At 37.1% G+C, this 18,462-nt stretch overlaps 1 protein-coding gene across 7 annotated transcripts in view; it reads right to left on the minus strand.

The window, feature by feature from the left end:
* Positions 1 to 18,462, minus strand: part of FCHSD2 (FCH and double SH3 domains 2) — a 300,305-nt gene that overhangs the window by 33,757 nt on the left and 248,086 nt on the right. For 6 of the 7 annotated variants that reach the window (XM_019449723.2, XM_019449722.2, XM_019449725.2 and 3 more), the window contains one exon: positions 9,625 to 9,729. The exons of the other annotated variant lie outside the window; for it this stretch is intronic. In XM_019449723.2, the coding sequence (XP_019305268.1) occupies positions 9,625 to 9,729 (105 nt within the window). The remainder of the gene's footprint in view (positions 1 to 9,624; positions 9,730 to 18,462) is intronic. 7 annotated transcript variants of the gene reach the window in all.

Below are 18,462 nucleotides of genomic sequence, written 5' to 3' on the forward strand. Positions count from 1 at the left end.
AACTCAAAATGGATAAAGGACCTGAATGTGAGACAGGAAACCATCAAAACCTCAGAGGAGAAAGCAGGAAAAGACCTCTCTGACCTCAGCCGTAGCAATCTCTTACTCGGCACATCCCCAAAGGCAAGGGAATTAAAAGCAAAAGTGAATTACTGGGACCTTATGAAGATAAAAAGCTTCTGCACAGCAAAGGAAACAACCAACAAAACTAAAAGGCAACCAACGGAATGGGAAAAGATATTTGCAAATGACACATCGGACAAAGGGCTAGTATCCAAAATCTATAAAGAGCTCATCAAACTCCACACCCGAAAAACAAATAACCCAGTGAAGAAATGGGCAGAAAACATGAATAGACACTTCTCTAAAGAAGACATCCGGATGGCCAACAGGCACATGAAAAGATGTTCAACGTCGCTCCTTATCAGGGAAATACAAATCAAAACCACACTCAGATACCACCTCACGCCAGTCAGAGTGGCCAAAATGAAGAAATCAGGAGACTATAGATGCTGGAGAGGATGTGGAGAAACAGGAACCCTCTTGCACTGTTGGTGGGAATGCAAATTGGTGCAGCCGCTCTGGAAAGCAGTGTGGAGGTTCCTCAGAAAATTAAAAATAGACCTACCCTATGACCCAGCAATAGCACTGCTAGGAATTTATCCAAGGGATACAGGAGTACTGATGCATAGGGGCACCTGTACCCCAATGTTTATAGCGGCACTCTCAACAATAGCCAAATTATGGAAAGAGCCTAAATGTCCATCAACTGATGAATGGATAAAGAAATTGTGGTTTATATACACAATGGAATACTACGTGGCAATGAGAAAAAATGAAATATGGCCTTTTGTAGCAATGTGGATGGAACTGGAGAGTGTGATGCTAAGTGAAATAAGCCATATAGAGAAAGACAGATACCATATGGTTTCACTCTTATGTGGATCCTGAGAAACATAACAGAAACCCATGGGGGAGGGGAAGGAAAAAAAAAAAAAAAAAGAGGTTAGAGTGGGAGAGAGCCAAAGCATAAGAGACTGTTAAAAACTGAGAACAAACTGAGGGTTGATGGGGGGTGGGAGGGAGGGCAGGGTGGGTGATGGGTATTGAGGAGGGCACCTTTTGGGATGAGCACTGGGTGTTGTATGGAAACCAATTTGACAGTAAATTTCATATATTAAAAAAAAATAAATAAATAAATAAATAAATAAATAAATAAAAAAAAATAAAAAATAAAAAATAAAAAAAAATTAGGAAAATAAAAAAAAAATAATAAATAAACTAACTTGACACTGGTTTATGCTGAACATTCTGTGTGTACTTTAAAAGAACAAATACTCTATACTCTTGTAGGGTAGAGTCTTCTTTAAATGCCAATTAAGGTAAAATTAGTTGATAGTGTTGTTCAAGTCTCCTGTATCCTTGCTGATTTTCTAGCTCCTTCTTCTAATTACTGAAAGGAATGTTGAAATCTCCAACTACCATGGTGGATTTGTTTATTTCTCCTTTCAGTTAGGCCAGTTTTGCTTCATGTACTTAGTAGCTCTATTATTAGTTATATACACATCCAGAATTGTTACACTGTCTTCTTCTTCTTTTTTTTAATGTTTTTATTTAACTTTGAGAGAGAGAGAGACAGAGCGGGAGCTGGAGAGGGGCAGAGACAGAGGGAGACACAGAATCTGAAGCAGGCTCCAGACTCTGAGCTCAGCACAGAGCCTGAAGTGGGGCTTGAACTCACAAACTGAGATCCTGACCTGAGCCGAAGTCGGATGCCCAACTGACTGAGCCACCCAGGCACCCTGAGAATTGTTATGTCTTCTTGATGGAGAAGATGATGAACACCTCATTTTTAATCATTATAAATGATCCCTTTTAATATTTCTTGTCCTGTAGTTTGCTTTGATATTACAACCACTCCAATATTTTAATGGTTGATGTTGTTCCCCTGTGGTGAGCAACAGCTGAACTTTCTGTTAATTATTTTTGCCTTCCAGCTACTGTTTCCTGTCAAGCTCCTGGGAGTTTCTGTTCCATGCATGTATTTAGGTTTGGCCCAGGATTTGGACGGTTATTTACATATATGCAAACTTGAAGGCTTCCTGACAGCCATTCTAAAGCCAGTTAAGACCAAGGCTCTATGCTTGAAAACAACCCTTTGCAAAGAGCTATTTAATGTTAATATCACCAAGTACAGTCCCATTCTTTTCAGGGTCTATTCCTTTCCAGTTTTTATATGGCAGTTTTCCACATCTACTAAATAATCACTTTAAATATTTTTACCCCAGGTTAATAACTGTTATCTAAAGAAGGATTAGCCTAATATGAGTTAGTCCTTTATTATCAGAAGCAGAAACCCTTGTAGAGATATATTCTATACCCAAAATGAACTGCAAAGAAATCTTAAATTTTGCTCAATAGATTACCATTAGTATTTCCATTATAATTCTGAGACTTTTTAATATACTGCAGGAGAAAGCAAATAAAATATTATGATAATATTAGGAACCAAGATTTTCAATATAAGAGAAAAAAGATAATATAAAATCAAAGAAGTTCAACAAAATCCTTTTAATTTTAAATTTTAATTGGAAAGATCAACATGAACTCATGATGTGAAAAAAATAATAAATTCCTAGCTCTAATAACAAAGAAAGGGCCAAGAAATAAATGATACTCCTAACAATAAGCACCTTCACATTCTAGACTCTGGTATCTAAATACTATTCTTAGGGCGCCTGGGTGGCTCAGTCGGTTGAGCGTCCGACTTCGGCTCAGGTCATGATCTTGCAGCCTGTGAGTTCAAGCCCTGCATCGGGCTCTGTGCTGACAGTTTGGAGCCTGGAGCCTGCTTCAGATTCTGTGTCTCCTTCTCTCTGTGCCCCTCCCCTGCTCATGCTCTGTCTCTCTCTGTCTCAAAAATAAATAAAAATATTTAAAAAAATTTTTTTAAATAAAAAAATAAATACTATTCTTTATTAAAAGAAATCAGAGCTCCATGAAGAAATGGCTAATTCTAAGTCTGGTAGGGGAAAAATACATGGTGAGTGTATGATGGCTTGTTGTGTGAGAAAGCAAGAAACTGTTCAAAAATCTAATGGGAATAATGTCAAAAGGACATGGAAGTCAGCCATTAAATGGACTCTCACTGGCCAAATTTAGACAATGTGGCACTTAAAAAAAGGCCAACTATAATTTAAAATACACTAAATTAATAAAAACCCATAATAAATTGAGAATATGTGGGACTCCATGAGGAGAAGCAAAGGATAATGACTCAGGGAAAGGACACCTACTACGGAGCTGTGAACTAAAAACTTCTCAAGAGCTTATACAGGGCTGAAAGATGTTCCATCTATCCAGCCAGAGTTGAGAAACCTTGCTGGATACTCATGGTAAAACAAGAAACTATAGAAAGGAAATGCACTGGTAATAGGGCTAAATTTGCCCTACTGGAAAGGCTATTCTTTTTTTTTTTTTTTTTAGTTTTTTAATTCATTTATTTATTTATAATTTACATCCAAGTTAGCTAGCATATAGTGCAATGATGTTTTCAGGAGTAGATTCCAGTGATTCATCACCTATGTATAACACCCAGTGCGCATCCCAACAAGCGTCTTCCTTAATGCTCCTTACCCATTTAGCCCATGCCCCCTCCCACAACCCCTCCAGCAACCCTCAGTTTGTTCTCTGTATTTAAGAGTCTCTTCTGTTTTGTCCCCTTCCCTGTTTTTATATTCTTTTTGCTTCCCTTCCCTTAGGTTCATCTGTTTTGTACCTTAAATTCCTCATATGAGTGAAGTCATTTGATATCAGTCTTTCTCTAATTTCGCTTAGTATAATACCCTCTAGTTCCATCCACATAGTTGTGAATAACAAGATTTCATTCTTTTTGATTGCTGAGTAATACTCCATTGTATGTATGTATGTATGTATACATGTGTATATATATATATACATATATACACATACATATATATACACATACATATATATACACATGTATATACATATACATATACATATACATATACATATACATATACATATACATATACACACACCATATCTTCTTTATCCATTCATCTGTTGATGGACATCTGGGCTCTTTCCAAACTTTGGCTATTGTCAATAGCACTGCTATAAACATTGGGGTGCATATGCCCCTTCGAAACAGCAAACCTGTATCCCTTGGATATATACCTAGTAATGTAATTGCTGGGTCATAGGGTAGTTCTATTTTTAAGTTTTTGAGGAACCTCCACACTGTTGGAAAGGCTATTCTAAACCAGCCCAAACAAAGCTTGAAAATAAGCCTCAAAAGGATCAAATTGATCTGCAACTGAATTGGCTGTCAGAACAAAACTCAATAGTCTTTAAAAGAAGAAAGGAGAATTCAGACACCCCAATAACCAAACACTCACCATTTCTAGTACTCAGTAAAAATTACTAGGTATTTGAAAAGTAGAAAAAGATGAGCCATAACTAAAGGAAAAAATCAGTCAATAAGAAAGAAAGACAGACATCACAGATATGATGGAATGAGCAGACAAGACTTAAAGTCATTATTATAAATACACCTAAGGATTTCAAGGAAAACATGAAGATAAGCAGGCATGAACTGGAAATATAAAGAACCAAACAGAACTCCTAGAGCTGAAGCTGTAACACCTGAAATCAAAATTGACAGGATGGCCTTAACAGTAGATTATGCACCACAGAAGAAACAATCAGTGAACTTGAATACATACTAGCTCATCAAACTGAGATTAAGACAAAAAATAAGACTGTATAAAAGCATGAAAGGTGATCTTTGCATGTGATGTGTAGGGCAATACCAAATAATCTAATACTCATATTGTCGGAGTTGAACTAACTTAAGACAGAAAGCATGTCAATTGTTGTCTGGTCACAAGAGAATTGGGGGGGGATGAATGAAATATTTTGTATCTAGATTGTGGTGGTGAATATTCAGGGAGATGCATTTGTCCAAACTTACCAAACTGTTCCCTTGAAATGGTTACATTTTACTGCATGTATATTATACCTTGATAGAGCTGATTTTTTTTTTAATGTTTATTTATTTTTGAGAGAGACAGAAATAGAATGCGAGTGGGTTAAGGCAGAGAGAGAGGGAGACACAGAATCTGAAGCAGGCTCCAGGCTCTGAGCCATCAGCAAAGAGCCTGATGCAGGGCTTGAACTCACAGAGCTGTGAGATCATGACCTGAGCCAAAGTCAGACACCTACTGACTGAGCCACCCAGGTGCCCCAGAGCTGACTTTTAAAATATCATGACATCAAAATGATACTTAAGAAAGAGAGAAAAATACGTATTTGCCATTACTGGAGGTGCCTAGTACCTGGTAGCTGCAAATACAAAAAAAAAAAAAAAAAAAAAGAAAAAAAGGAACCTGAACAGTGGAAAGATCTGGGAGCACCACCTAATTAAGTGACTACTGTTAGCATCATTCATAGAGAGGCAACTTGATAAAAACATTCTGTGATGAAAAACAGCATCATCTATCAAGTATTCTTGCCTAAAATACTGACTCTAATAAGGCCTCGAGATTTAACCTCTATTTTACAGAATAGAAATAAACACATAGGGCCAATATTGCAAAATATTAACTGTTGAATTTAGCATGTTGAGAAATATTTATTTACTCTTCATCTTTTCCGTACAGTTGAAAATATTCACGGGACACCTGGGTGACTCAGTTGGGTAAGAGCTTGACCTTGGCGCAGGTCATGATCTCACGGTTCATGAGTTCGAGCCTTGTACTGGGCTTTCTGCTGTGAGCAGCTGAGCCCAATTCGGAAACTGTCCCCCTCGCTCTCTGCCCCTTCCCCCGCTCATGCTCTCTTCCTCTCTCTCAAAAATAAATAATCACAAAGGAAAAAAAAAAAAAAGAACATATTCACACATAAAGTGAAAGAAAGTGATTAGTCAAAAGGTGTGCTGACACACTATTATAAGAGTATAGTGAAAACTCACAATAACAGGCCCTGAGGTAATGTAAATTTTGATATAATATGATTGAAAATTCTGTTTTTATAGCAGGCTTATCCTTAGCATTTCATTAATCTTGTGGCAAGGAGGCTTTACATTTTATGCAACTGAAATTTTGGGGCTTCTCCTATAGCATGCTGGCAAGGGTATTAATTACCATTTTTGAGTCACTGAGGTACAAGGATGACATAATAATCTTGAATTCCTGATGTACAACAGAACCTTATAGGATGACAATTTAAGAGAAAATGGTACCTATGAAAACGTGTTTATATAAATAATAATTGATTTTTTTGGTTTTGTTAATTCACTCTTGATACCAGGTACTCTGGCTTTCAAGTGTACATTCAGATAAAAAAATATGTAATTAGTATCTTAGAGAAGGAATCATATAGTCTATAGTTCCTTCTTGCAGACCTTACACCAAACGTGAATTACTAAAAATTTCCAGTATCTTTAACTTCTTACGTTAACTTTCTCCTATTTGTGTCTCCTCAGTGTGTCTCTTCACTATCAAAAAAAAGAGAACTACCCTCAAGCCCCCCAAAAGGGAAAAATTTAAACATGCAAAAAGTAATTGTGCTCTGGAACAACATACGTCATGTACAGCTTCCAAAAAGATGGTATTTAAAATTCTCAGTTTCTTGGCAAGCTACTTTTAAAACAGGTATAAGTCAGATGCAGAATGTGTGTGTCTTTGTGATAAAAGGCATTTCAAAAAATTCAAATACCTAAATACCAGGTTAAGAGAACTGTTATTAAAGTTTAATTTAAGCAGCTATTGCTTTGTTTCAACTCCTGGATTTGTCAGGGGCTGCCAACAGTACCACATCTAGTACACACAGTGTGTTCATCATTGTATGTCTAGTATATCCATCAGTGCCTGGTGCACAGCAGATGTTTGTTAAGTAATTGTTACACTAATAACTGAGTGAATTTGTGACACATTAACCAGTCAATAATTATTAAGTAATTGTTATATTCTTTAGAAAAGCACAGGCCATTTATATTTTTCAATATCTATGTCTGGAAAGTTTCTTTAATCTATTACTGAGCACCACAGATGTTTTTATTGTAATCAGCAACACTGAATGGAAACATAATACAGAAAAGACTAGATAAAGTAGATTACCCAACAAGGGAGGGTAACACATTGGTGGGAGTTAAAAATCAAACATGAAGGATATAATGGAATTTTAACCAGCTCTGTCCCTTTTGATTAGTTATTTATAATAAAGTAAGTAACTGCTGAATGGAAAATTCAATGCAAATGATATGCAGGCAGAAGAAAGAAAAAGGTAATCTACAAAACCACTATTGTCAATTCCTCTGAAGGCTCTTGTAGTGAAATCTATCCAAAAATGTCATTAGGACAACCTGGTAAGTACTACCTCTGCAGTGAGTAATATACTCATGTATTTGCCATCTAATTTTAGCTGGACTGTTCTTCATATCTGATAGATGAAAATCAAGTGGAAGATCATTGTAAGACAGCAGTAAGATTAACCGTATTTCACTGATATTCAAAACTGAGATACTGGATCTAGCATCATGGTTTTTAGCATATTCTGTATTTTTGGTAAGAAAATTATCTTTGAGAATGCAGACTTAAATACTGGTATTAGGAGAAAGGAGTCATTCTGTTGTGGGAATCTCACTTCATATTTTTAGCTTTGAGCTAACAAACACAGGGCTGTTTAGCACACTCATGGAAATAACAGGTCATTCAGCCTAAATACAGACTGTGTGACTGATACCTACTACTGCTACTACTGGGGGGTTTGGTGGAGCGATGGTACCAGACAGTGACACTATGGAGGGAGTCTGGAAACGGAAAATACAAGAGAGAACACACCCTTTGGAAAACTTCCGAGACCTATCCCGTTCCACCAAAGCTCCGAAACTGACTTCACTCAGAGTATAGAGAAACAAATACCAGGAGAAACTCTTCTACACAAGCCAGTGTTTCTCAGACTAGGCAAGGGGCTGCCAATAGTAGTTGGCCAGCACACTAGGGTAGTGGTTTAGCCGTGACCCTGAATTCAGAGCAGAAAATGACTATTTATTGTACACCCTGCCCTCTTCACTATGGAGGCTGTGGATCATGTGCCAGGAACAAAGGCAAGTTAGGTTTACTGGGACTTTTCTAGACCAGGCAGATGGCAAGCTTTTCTGGTTCAGATCACTTCTGTGGGGTTATGCCAAAAACATGCTCATACTCCCTATGTTCGCCTAAGCTGCCTCTCCCCTCACCTCCCCCTGCCCTCCAACCAACCACTGAAACATTTCCTCAAAACCTCTAGAGTCCTGAGGGGACATGTGAAAATCACTAGTTTAGATTAACCCTCAACCAATGAAAGAATTCCTTGTATAGAGTCCCTGACAGCACTTGCAGTGCTGCACCTCGTCCCAGGGGAATTTATTCTTTCATTGGGCAGATCTGACTGTTAGGGCAGCTTCAAATCTGCCTCCTTCCTACCTTCTTCTTTTGGTTCCAGTTATGCCTCTTAACATTGCATAGCACAAATCTTGTGCTATCTACCCCTTTCTCTCGAATTAAATATTATTCATCTGTCAACACCCATCTCAAATCCTACCTCTTCTGTGTTACCTGCCCTAACAACTTCTCCCAGGGGTCTCTGTGTCCTCTGGGTTCCTTAAGTATTATGTATACTTGTGTGGATCATTCCTTGGCATTTATGCTTTAAGGCCTTAGTTATCTTTGGCTCTCTTGAGGCCTTCCTAACAAGAACATATTCTTCTTGAGGCCTGGATAGTCTCAGTCTTTTTAAAATGTCTATTTCTACATCCCTTCAACATGTTGCATTGGGTACATAACTATATACAAGTGTGCACAGGTTCTCCATGGACTGGTCCTAACCACAATTATTTTGCTTTCTTCCTACCACATTTCCTCACAAAAAAACCTCCACTCTAATCTAATCCAACTGCCAAATTATATCCTAGGTCTTCCTCCTTTGCAAATAACTTCTTTCTATCTCAACCTCTCTGCCTCTAGGTCAGAGAATATTACTCTAGGGTACATGAACTTCTGGAAACTGTGCACAAAAATGTGTATTTTTTTTTTTTTTTGTGGGAGAGAGGGTTTCACACTTTCATATACAATCCTCAAAGGGTCCCAAGACCCCTTACCAAAAGATTAAAATCCACGGTTGTAATGTTTTTGGTTTTGTCTGCTCAACCAAGTCTCTTTTTTAGAAGATCAGCTTATGCTCCTGGACCAGTGAACCTTCTATATGGGGGAGGACTTTTCAAGGCTCTGAACATATATGTATCAATTTCTATGCCATTAATTTGACTGATTTATTTTGTACCTTGTAAAAACTATAAAATTAGTATCTTCACTGTGATATAATTCTTCTGTTATTTAATGTTTCATGATTGCAAACTCTTCAGATAGGTTCAGTGCCTTTTGTTACATGTATTACCTTGTATGAAGCAGGTACTCAAAAATAATACTCTGGACACACATAAAGATGTTGAATCATCTTCAAATTAATCAGTGTATAGAAACTGAATCCTAAAGATATATATCATAGTCGTGATGTTGTTGGAGCTGGGCAAAATGCCACAATTAGCTGCCACCTCACCTCTGCTTTACGAATATTTTCTCTAGCTTCATCTATTTTCTGTTCCAACTCTGCTCGGCTTTGTTCTGATACTGCAACTCCATGACATTCCAGATCATCTAGTACCTATTAAAGAAAATAGGGAAATGATGACTATTTTTTTTTTCTCTATTTTTTCTTAAGTGACTAGTGTATTTAGGTAATTTATTAGGTTTTAGTGACAAGTGGCCACGATTCCTTTTTTAACCTTTAATTTTTTCACTTATTTGTTACTTATAAAAAAACAAACCCTTGATATAATTACAAAATTGCAAAAGTAGCGGAAAGTCCCTTCGCCCCTTTCCCCTATGGCAACAGCTTATATAACTATACTACAATATAAAAACCAGGATATTGACATTGGTACAATCTACAAACCTTATTTGGATTGCATGTTTTGATATACATACTTTCAATTTTTAAAAATTACATGAATATATTGTTATAAAACAACAACTAATATAAAATGGCACATCCCATCAATTTACATGTATTTTTCCAAACTACTGCTTGTGTATTTCTACATACTTGAAGTTTTATTTAAAATGATCTGAAAAATAGATCTAAAATGAGATCTATCATCCCTTCAATGTGTCTAAGCAAACTGTTTATGATTGTACAAATAGACTGACTTCATTCTCTAATCCATAGATTCAACAGTTTAGCTGTACCATTTTTTTACTCTTTTTCTACTATTTGAGTTTTCAAATTTCCCAATATTATAAATAGTACTGTACAAACAACCTTGTTAATGACTCTTTGAACACATATAGGAATATTTATTTAAGATAAAAATACAGAAGTGAAAACTGTATTTTAATTTAAATAGACATTGCTGAGTTGCCCCCCAAAAATTATACCTCGTCTTTTACTAGTACTGTGTGAGAGCATATTTTTCTGTATCTTACCAACATTAAATACTGTCAATCTTTAAAATTTTTGCCAAGATCATCTCATTTCAATTTTACTTTCTCTAATAGCATCATTTCATATGTTGGTCATCTGTATTTATTTCTATTTTTATAAATGGACCGTTCATAGCCTCTATCCATTCTTCTGTTTTTTTTGTCTTTTTGTTACTTATTAAACATCTTTCTAGATATTAGTCCTTTATCTGTTATGTCAGACGTGCCAGAGGCGTCAGAGGTGCCTGGGTGGCTCAGTTGGTTAAGCATCTGACTCTTGGTTTCAGTTCACATCATGATCTCACGGTTCATGGGTTCAAGTCCCGCATCAGGCTCCATGCTGCAGTGCGGAGATTCTCTGTACCGCCCCCCTCTCCTGCTTGAGCTCTCTCTCTCAAAATGAATAAATATTAAAAAACAAACACAAATGTCTCATTCTATTCCTTTTCTTGTAACTTTTTAAAGTTCTTTAGTTTTACAGAAATGTTTATTTTTTATGTGGTCACATTTATTGGTTTCTTCCTTTATGGGTTCTGGGTTTTGTGTCTTGCTTAAGAAGTCATCTGTAGGGGCGCCTGGGTGGCTCAGTCAGTTAAGTAATTGACTCTTGATTTTGGCTCAGGTCATGATCTTGTGATTTGTGAGATCAAGCCCTTGTATTGGGGCTCCACACTGGCAGCGTGGAGCTTGCTTTGGGATTCTCTCTCTCCTTCTCTCTTTGCTCCTTCCCCACTCGTTCTCTCTCTCAAAATAAACACTAAAAACAAGTCATCTTAATATACCAAAAATATTCTATATCTTCCAGGTTTTAATCATTTGTGTTTAGCACATGTCTCTTTAATTACTCTAAATTTATTTTGTATTACAGTGGAAGGGAGGACTCTAACTTTATATTTTTTCCCCAGATGCACAGACAATTGTTCTAATACTATTTACTGAATAAATCCTTCTCCCAAAGATTTGAAATGCCATGAACAATTTTATTATGAAAAATTTCAAATATACTCAAAAGTAAAGAGCCTAGTATGCTGAACTTCCAATATACTGATCATCAAGACTCAACAGTCAGCAAGATTTTTCTACATCTACATTGCCTAGTCTTTTTTTTTCTTGGCTAAATTATTTTAAAGCAAATTTCAAACATGTCATTTCACTCCTACATGCCTTATTAGAAGTCTCTGAAAATATGAACTTTAAGAAAAAATAAAACTATAATACCATCAACAGACCTACTAATGAGTCCTTTGGTAGCCTTACTATGCTGTTCATCATGAAATTTCTTTGGCTCTTCAAAATGACTTTTTTATGGTTCGTTGGTTTCAATCAGTATCTAATGGTCCATACGCATACAGATCATTTTTTTAAATATATTTGTTAATTTTTGTATAATACCAGTTTTAATTACTATGGTCATTATTGTATTTCAGTATGTGCTAAGGCACATAAGTCTCATTATTGTTGTTCTTGGCTATTCCTGCACATTAAAAAAAACCCCAGAAACATTTTTAGAGCCAGATTTTTAAATTCCTTTGAAAATATCTTTTTAGGGGTACCTGGCTGGCTCAGTCAGTAGAGCGTGTGACTCTTGATCTTGGGTTGTTAAGTTCAAGCCTCATGTTGGGTGTAGAGATTACTTAAAAATAAAATCTTTAGGGGCACCTGGGTGGCACAGTTAGTTAAGTGAGTCTTGATCTTGGCTCAGGTCAAAATCTCATGGTTCATGGGTTTGAGCCCCACATCGGGCTCTGTGCTAATGGTTTGGAGACTGCTTGGGATTCTGTCTCTCTTTCTCTCTGCCCCTCCCCCACTTGTGTGTGCTCACTCTCTCTCAGATAAAACTTAAAAAAAATTTAAAAAAAGAATGTAAAATAATTACTAATTAAAAAAATAAAATCTTAAAAAATCTTTTTTAGTGTTTATTTTTGAGAGAGTGAGTGAGCAAGAGAGAGAGAGAGAGAGACAGACAGACAGAGAGAGCGCACTAGTGGAGAAGGGGCAGAGAGAGAGAGGGAGAAACAGAATCTGAAGCAGACTCCAGACTCTGAGCTGTCAGCACAGCGGCCGACGCGGGGCTTGAACTCACAAACTGTGAGATCATGACTTGAGCCAAAGTCAGAGGCTTACCCGACTGAGCCACCCAGGTGCCCCAATAAATAAAATCTTTTAAGAAATAAAAATATCTTTTTGGTTTCATTGGGATTGCATTGAAATTACAAATAAATACAAAAATCCACATTTTTTTGGCATCTCTCCACAATTACTCAGGTCATCTTATACGTTCATTGGTTAAAAAAAAGTCTTCTTACAGGTCATGATATTTCCCTGGTTAATTCATCAGTATTTTACTGCTATGGTGAATTTTTTTTTCTAATTGCATTTTGCAATTTATTATTTCTAGTTACTAAGAAATCTAATGATTTCTGTGATAGTGTTAAATCTCTTCACCTTATTGAGCTGTTATTATGTCTGTTTGACAGTTGGGTCACATATTTTGGGGTGTCCACAATCACATCATCTATAAATAATGACAGGTGTACCTTTTCCTAATATTTAAACACTTTATTTTTCTTTCATTAATGTACTGACTAAATCTTATGACACTAAAAACTAGTGGTGATGATGGGTACTGTTTTATTATTTTACCATTTTAGTAGGCAGAATGGCTTCCAAACATGTCCACACCCTAATTTCCTGAAACTGTTTATATGTAAAATATAATTTACACTTATATTAGCGTTATAGACCTTAAGATAGGGAGATTATTCTGGATTATCAAAGTGGCTCAATCTAATCATTATGACACCTTATAAGCACAGAACTTTCTCCAGCTGGTATGAGAAAAGAGAGGGGCCAAAAACAAGTCAGGGAGATTCCAAGCATGGGAAGGGTTCAATGCATCATTGCTGACTCTGAGATGTATGAGCCCATGTAGAAGGACCAGAGAGAGTAGCCTCTAGGAGCTAAGGGTAGCCCCTAACTGACAGCAAAGAAGCAGGGACCTCAGTCCTACAGTTATTAGGAACTAGATTGTGACAACAATCTGAATGAGCATGGAAGTGGGTCCTACTCCAGAGGATTTCGGCCTTGCTAGAGCCTGAGCAGTAAAATCAGCCAAGCCCACCCAGACTTCTGATCTACAGAACTGTGAGATGAGAAATTTGTACTGTTATTTTAAACTACTAAGTTTGTGGTAATTTGTTATGGCAGATATAGAAAACTAATACAACCAACAAGTATAATGTTTGCAGTAAGTCTCAGGAAGATATCCTTGTTAGGATGAAAAGTTCTTTATCTTGCTGGCTGTGAATGTTGTTTTACTTATCTATTTTTAATTTTTTTTAATGTTTATTTATTTTTGAGAGAAAGAGACACAGAGCAAGTGGGGTAGGGAGAGAGAGAGAGGGAGACACAGAATCAACTTAACCAACTGTGCCACCCAGGCACCCCTTGAGACACAGAATCCAAAGCAGCTTCCAGGCTCTGAGCTCTCAGCTGTCAGCTGGAAGCCACGGACCATGAGATCATGACCTGAGCTGAAGTTGGACGCTTAACTGACTGAGCCACCCAGATACCCCTGTTTTATTTTTGAATCATTAAGAGATAACAAGTTTTATAATATGCTTTTTTGGTAAGTATAAAATAATCATAGAAATTTTCATCTTTACTTGATAAATGCAGTTTATTATACTGATAAATTTTCTACCGCTGAATCATCCTTGCACCCTAGTCATGTGCTTAAAACATGGCTAGATTCGTTTTTATTAAAATTTATTTAACATTTTTACAAGTTTGTTACATCTTTGTTAAAAATCACTGGACTATATATGTGTGTGCCTATTTCTAGACTCTCTATTTTGTTCTATTCATCTGTAAGTCCTTTATTTTTTTTCAAAAAAAACCATTTATTTATATTATTTACTTTTAAAAGAGAGAGGGCACAAGTGAATGAGGGGCTGAGAGAAACCCATGAGGGGCTGAAAGAGAGAGACAGGGGGAGAGAGAGACAATCTCATGCTGACAGTGCGGAGCCCGAAGCGGGGATTGAGCTCACAAATTGTGACATCATGACCTAAGCCGAAGTCAGGGGCTTAACTCACTGAGTCACCCAGGCGCCTCCTGTAAGTCTATTCTTACACCAATACTACAGTATCTTGATTTTTGTAGTTTTATATCTTGAAATGAGGTAGAGTAAGCCCTCCAATTTTATTCTTTTTTTCTTTTAATATATGAAATTGGTTTCCATACAACACCCAGTGCTCATCCCAAAAGATGCCCTCCTCAATACCCATCACCCACCCTCCCCTCCCTCCCACCCCCCATCAACCCTCAGTTTGTTCTCAGTTTTTAACAGTCTCTTATGCTTTGGCTCTCTCCCACTCTAACCTCTTTTTTTTTTTTTTTCCCTTCCCCTCCCCCATGGGTTTCTGTTATGTTTCTCAGGATCCACATAAGAGTGAAAACATATGGTATCCGTCTTTCTCTGTATGGCTTATTTCACTTAGCATCACACACTCCAGTTCCATCCACGTTGCTACAAAGGGCCATATTTCATTCTTTCTCATTGTCACGTAGTACTCCATTGTGTACATAAACCACAATTTCTATATCCATTCATCAGTTGATGGACATTTAGGCTCTTTCCACAATTTGGCTATTGTTGAGAGTGCTGCTATAAACATTGGGGTACAAGTGCCCCTATGCATCAGCAGTACTCCCGTATCCCCTGGGCAAATTCCTAGCAGTGCTATTGCTGGGTCATAGGGTAGGTCTATTTTTAATTTTTTGAGGAACCTCCACACTGTTTTCCAGAGTGGCTGCACCAGTTTGCATTCCCACCAACAGTGCAAGAGAGTTCCCGTTTCTCCACATCCTCGCCAGCATCTATAGTCTCCTGATTTGTTCATTTTGGCCACTCTGACTGAGGTGGTGAGGTGCGTGAGGTGATATCTGAGTGTGGTTTTGATTTGGATTTCCCTGATGAGGAGCGATGTTGAGCATCTTTTCATGTGCCTGTTGGCCATCTGGATGTCTTCTTTAGAGAAGTGTCTATTCATGTTTTCTGCCCATTTCTTCACTGGATTATTTGTTTTTTGGGTGTGGAGTCTGGTGAGCTCTTTATAGATTTTGGATGCTAGCCGTTTGTCCGATATGTCATTTGCAAATATCTTTTCCCACTCCATTGGTTGTCTTTTAGTTTTGTTGATTGTTTCCTTTGCTGTGCAGAAGCTTTTCATCTTGAGGAGGTCCCAATAGTTCATTTTTGCTTTTAATTCCCTTGCCTTTGGGGATGTGTCAAGTAAGAAATTGCTGCGGCTGAGGTCAGAGAGGTCTTTTCCTGCTTTCTCCTCTAGGGTTTTGATGGTTTCCTGTCTCACATTCAGGTCCTTTATCCATTTTGAGTTTATTTTTGTGAATGGTGTGAGAAAGTGGTCTAGTTTCAACCTTTTGCATGTTGCTGTCCAGTTCTCCCAGCAACATTTGTTAAAGAGACTGTCTTTTTTCCATTGGATATTCTTTTCTGCTTTGTCAAAGATTAGTTGGCCATACGTTTGTGGGTCTAGTTCTGGGGTTTCTGTTCTATTCCCTTGGTCTATGTGTCTGTTTTTGTGCCAATACCATGCTGTCTTGATGATGACAGCTTTGTAGTAGAGGGTAAAGTCTGGGATTGTGATGCCTCCTGCTTTGGTCTTCTTCTTCAAAATTACTTTGGCTATTCGGGGCCTTTTGTGGTTCCATATGAACTTTAGGATTGCTTGTTCTAGCTTCGAGAAGAATGTTGGTGCAATTTTGATTGGGATTGCATTGAATGTGTAGATAGCTTTGGGTAGTATTGACATTTTAACAATATTTATTCTTCTAACCCATGAGCACGGAATGTTTTTCCATTTTTTTTATATCTTCTTCAATTTCCTTCATAAGCTTTCTATAGTTTTCAGCATACAGATCTTTTACATCTTTGGTTAGATTTATTCCTAGGTATTTTATGCTTCTTGGTGCAATTGTGAACGGGATCAGTTTCTTTATTTGTCTTTCTGCTGTTTCATTATTAGTGTATAAGAATGCAACTGATTTCTGTACATTGATTTTGTATCCTGCAACTTTGCTGAATTCATTTATCAGTTCTAGCAGACTTTTGGTGGAGTCTATCGGATTTTCCATGTATAATATCATATGTCATCTGCAAAAAGTGAAAGCTTGACTTCATCTTTGCCAATTTTGATGCCTTTGATTTCCTTTTGTTGTCTGATTGCTGATGCTAGCACTTCCAACACTATGTTAAACAAAAGCGGTGAGAGTGGACATCCCTGTCGTGTTCCTGATCTCAGGGGGAAGCTCTCAGTTTTTCCCCACTGAGGATGATATTAGCTGTGGGCTTTTAATAAATGGCTTTTATGATGTTTAAGTATGTTCCTTCTATCCCAACTTTCTCGAGGGTTTTTATTAAGAAATGATGCTGAATTTTGTCAAATGCTTTTTCTGCCTCGATTGACAGGATCATACGGTTCTTTTCTTTTATTAATGTGTTGTATCACGTTGATTGATCTGCAAATGTTGAACCAGCCCTGCATCCCAGGAATGAATCCCACTTGATCATGGTGAATAATTCTTTTTATAAGCTGTTGAATTCGATTTGCTAGTATCTTATTGAGAATTTTTGCATCCATATTCATCAGGGATATTGGCCTGTAGTTCTCTTTTTTTACTGCGTCTCTGTCTGGTTTAGGAATCAAAGTAATACTGGCTTCATAGAATGAGTCTGGAAGTTTTCCTTCCCTTTCCATTTTTTGGAATAGCTTGAGAAGGATACGTATTATCTCTGCTTTAAATGTCTGGTACAATTCCCGAGGGAAGCCATCTTGTCCTGGACTCTTATTTGTTGGGAGATTTTTGGTAACTGATTCAATTTCTTCGTTGGTTATGGGTCTGTTCAAGCTTTCTATTTCCTCCAGTTTGAATTTTGGAAGTGTGTGGGTGTTTAGGAATTTGTCCATTTCTTCCAGGTTGTCCAGTTTGTTGGCATATAATTTTTCATAGTATTCCCTGATAATTGCTTGTATTTCTGAGGGATTGGTTGTAATAATTCCATTTTCATTCATGATTTTATCTATTTGGGTCATCTCCCTTTTCTTTTTGAGAAGCCTGGCTAGAGGTTTATCAATTTTGTTTATTTTTTCAAAAAACCAACTCTTGGTTTCATTGATCTGCTCTACAGTTTTTTTAGATTCTATATTGTTTACTTCTGCTCTGATCTTTATTATTTCTCTTCTTCTGCTGGGTTTGGGGTGTCTTTGCTGCTCTGCTTCTATTTCCTTTAGGTGTGCTATTAGATTTTGTATTTCGATTTTTCTGGTTTCTTGAGATAGGCCTGGATTGCAATGTATTTTCCTCTCAGGACTGCCTTTGCTGCCTCCCAAAGCATTTGGATTGTTGTATTTTCATTTTCGTTTGTTTCCATATATTTTTTAATTTCTTCTCTAATTGCCTGGTTGACCCATTCACTCTTTAGTAGGGTGTTCTTTAACCTCCATGCTTTTGGAGGTTTTCCAGACTTTTTCCTGTGGTTGATTTCAAGCTTCACAGCATTGTGGTCTGAAAGTATGCATGACATGATCTCAATTCTTTTATACTTATGAAGGGCTGTTTTGTGACCCAGTATGTGATCTATCTTGGAGAATGTTCCATGTGCACTCGAGAAGAAAGTATATTCTGTTGTTTTGGGATGCAGAGTTCTAAGTATATCTGTCAAGTCCACCTGATCCAATGTATCATTCAGGGCCCTCGTTTCTTTATTTACCATGTGTCTAGATGATCTATCCATTGTTTTAAATGGGGTATTAAAGTCCCCTGCAATTACCACATTCGTGTCAATAAGGTTGCTTATGTTTGTGAGTAATTGTTTTATATATTTGGGGGC

Source organism: Panthera pardus, unplaced genomic scaffold, assembly GCF_024362965.1.
Source record: "Panthera pardus isolate Hobbes unplaced genomic scaffold, ASM2436296v1 HiC_scaffold_12, whole genome shotgun sequence".
Classification (NCBI taxonomy): domain Eukaryota; kingdom Metazoa; phylum Chordata; class Mammalia; order Carnivora; family Felidae; genus Panthera; species Panthera pardus.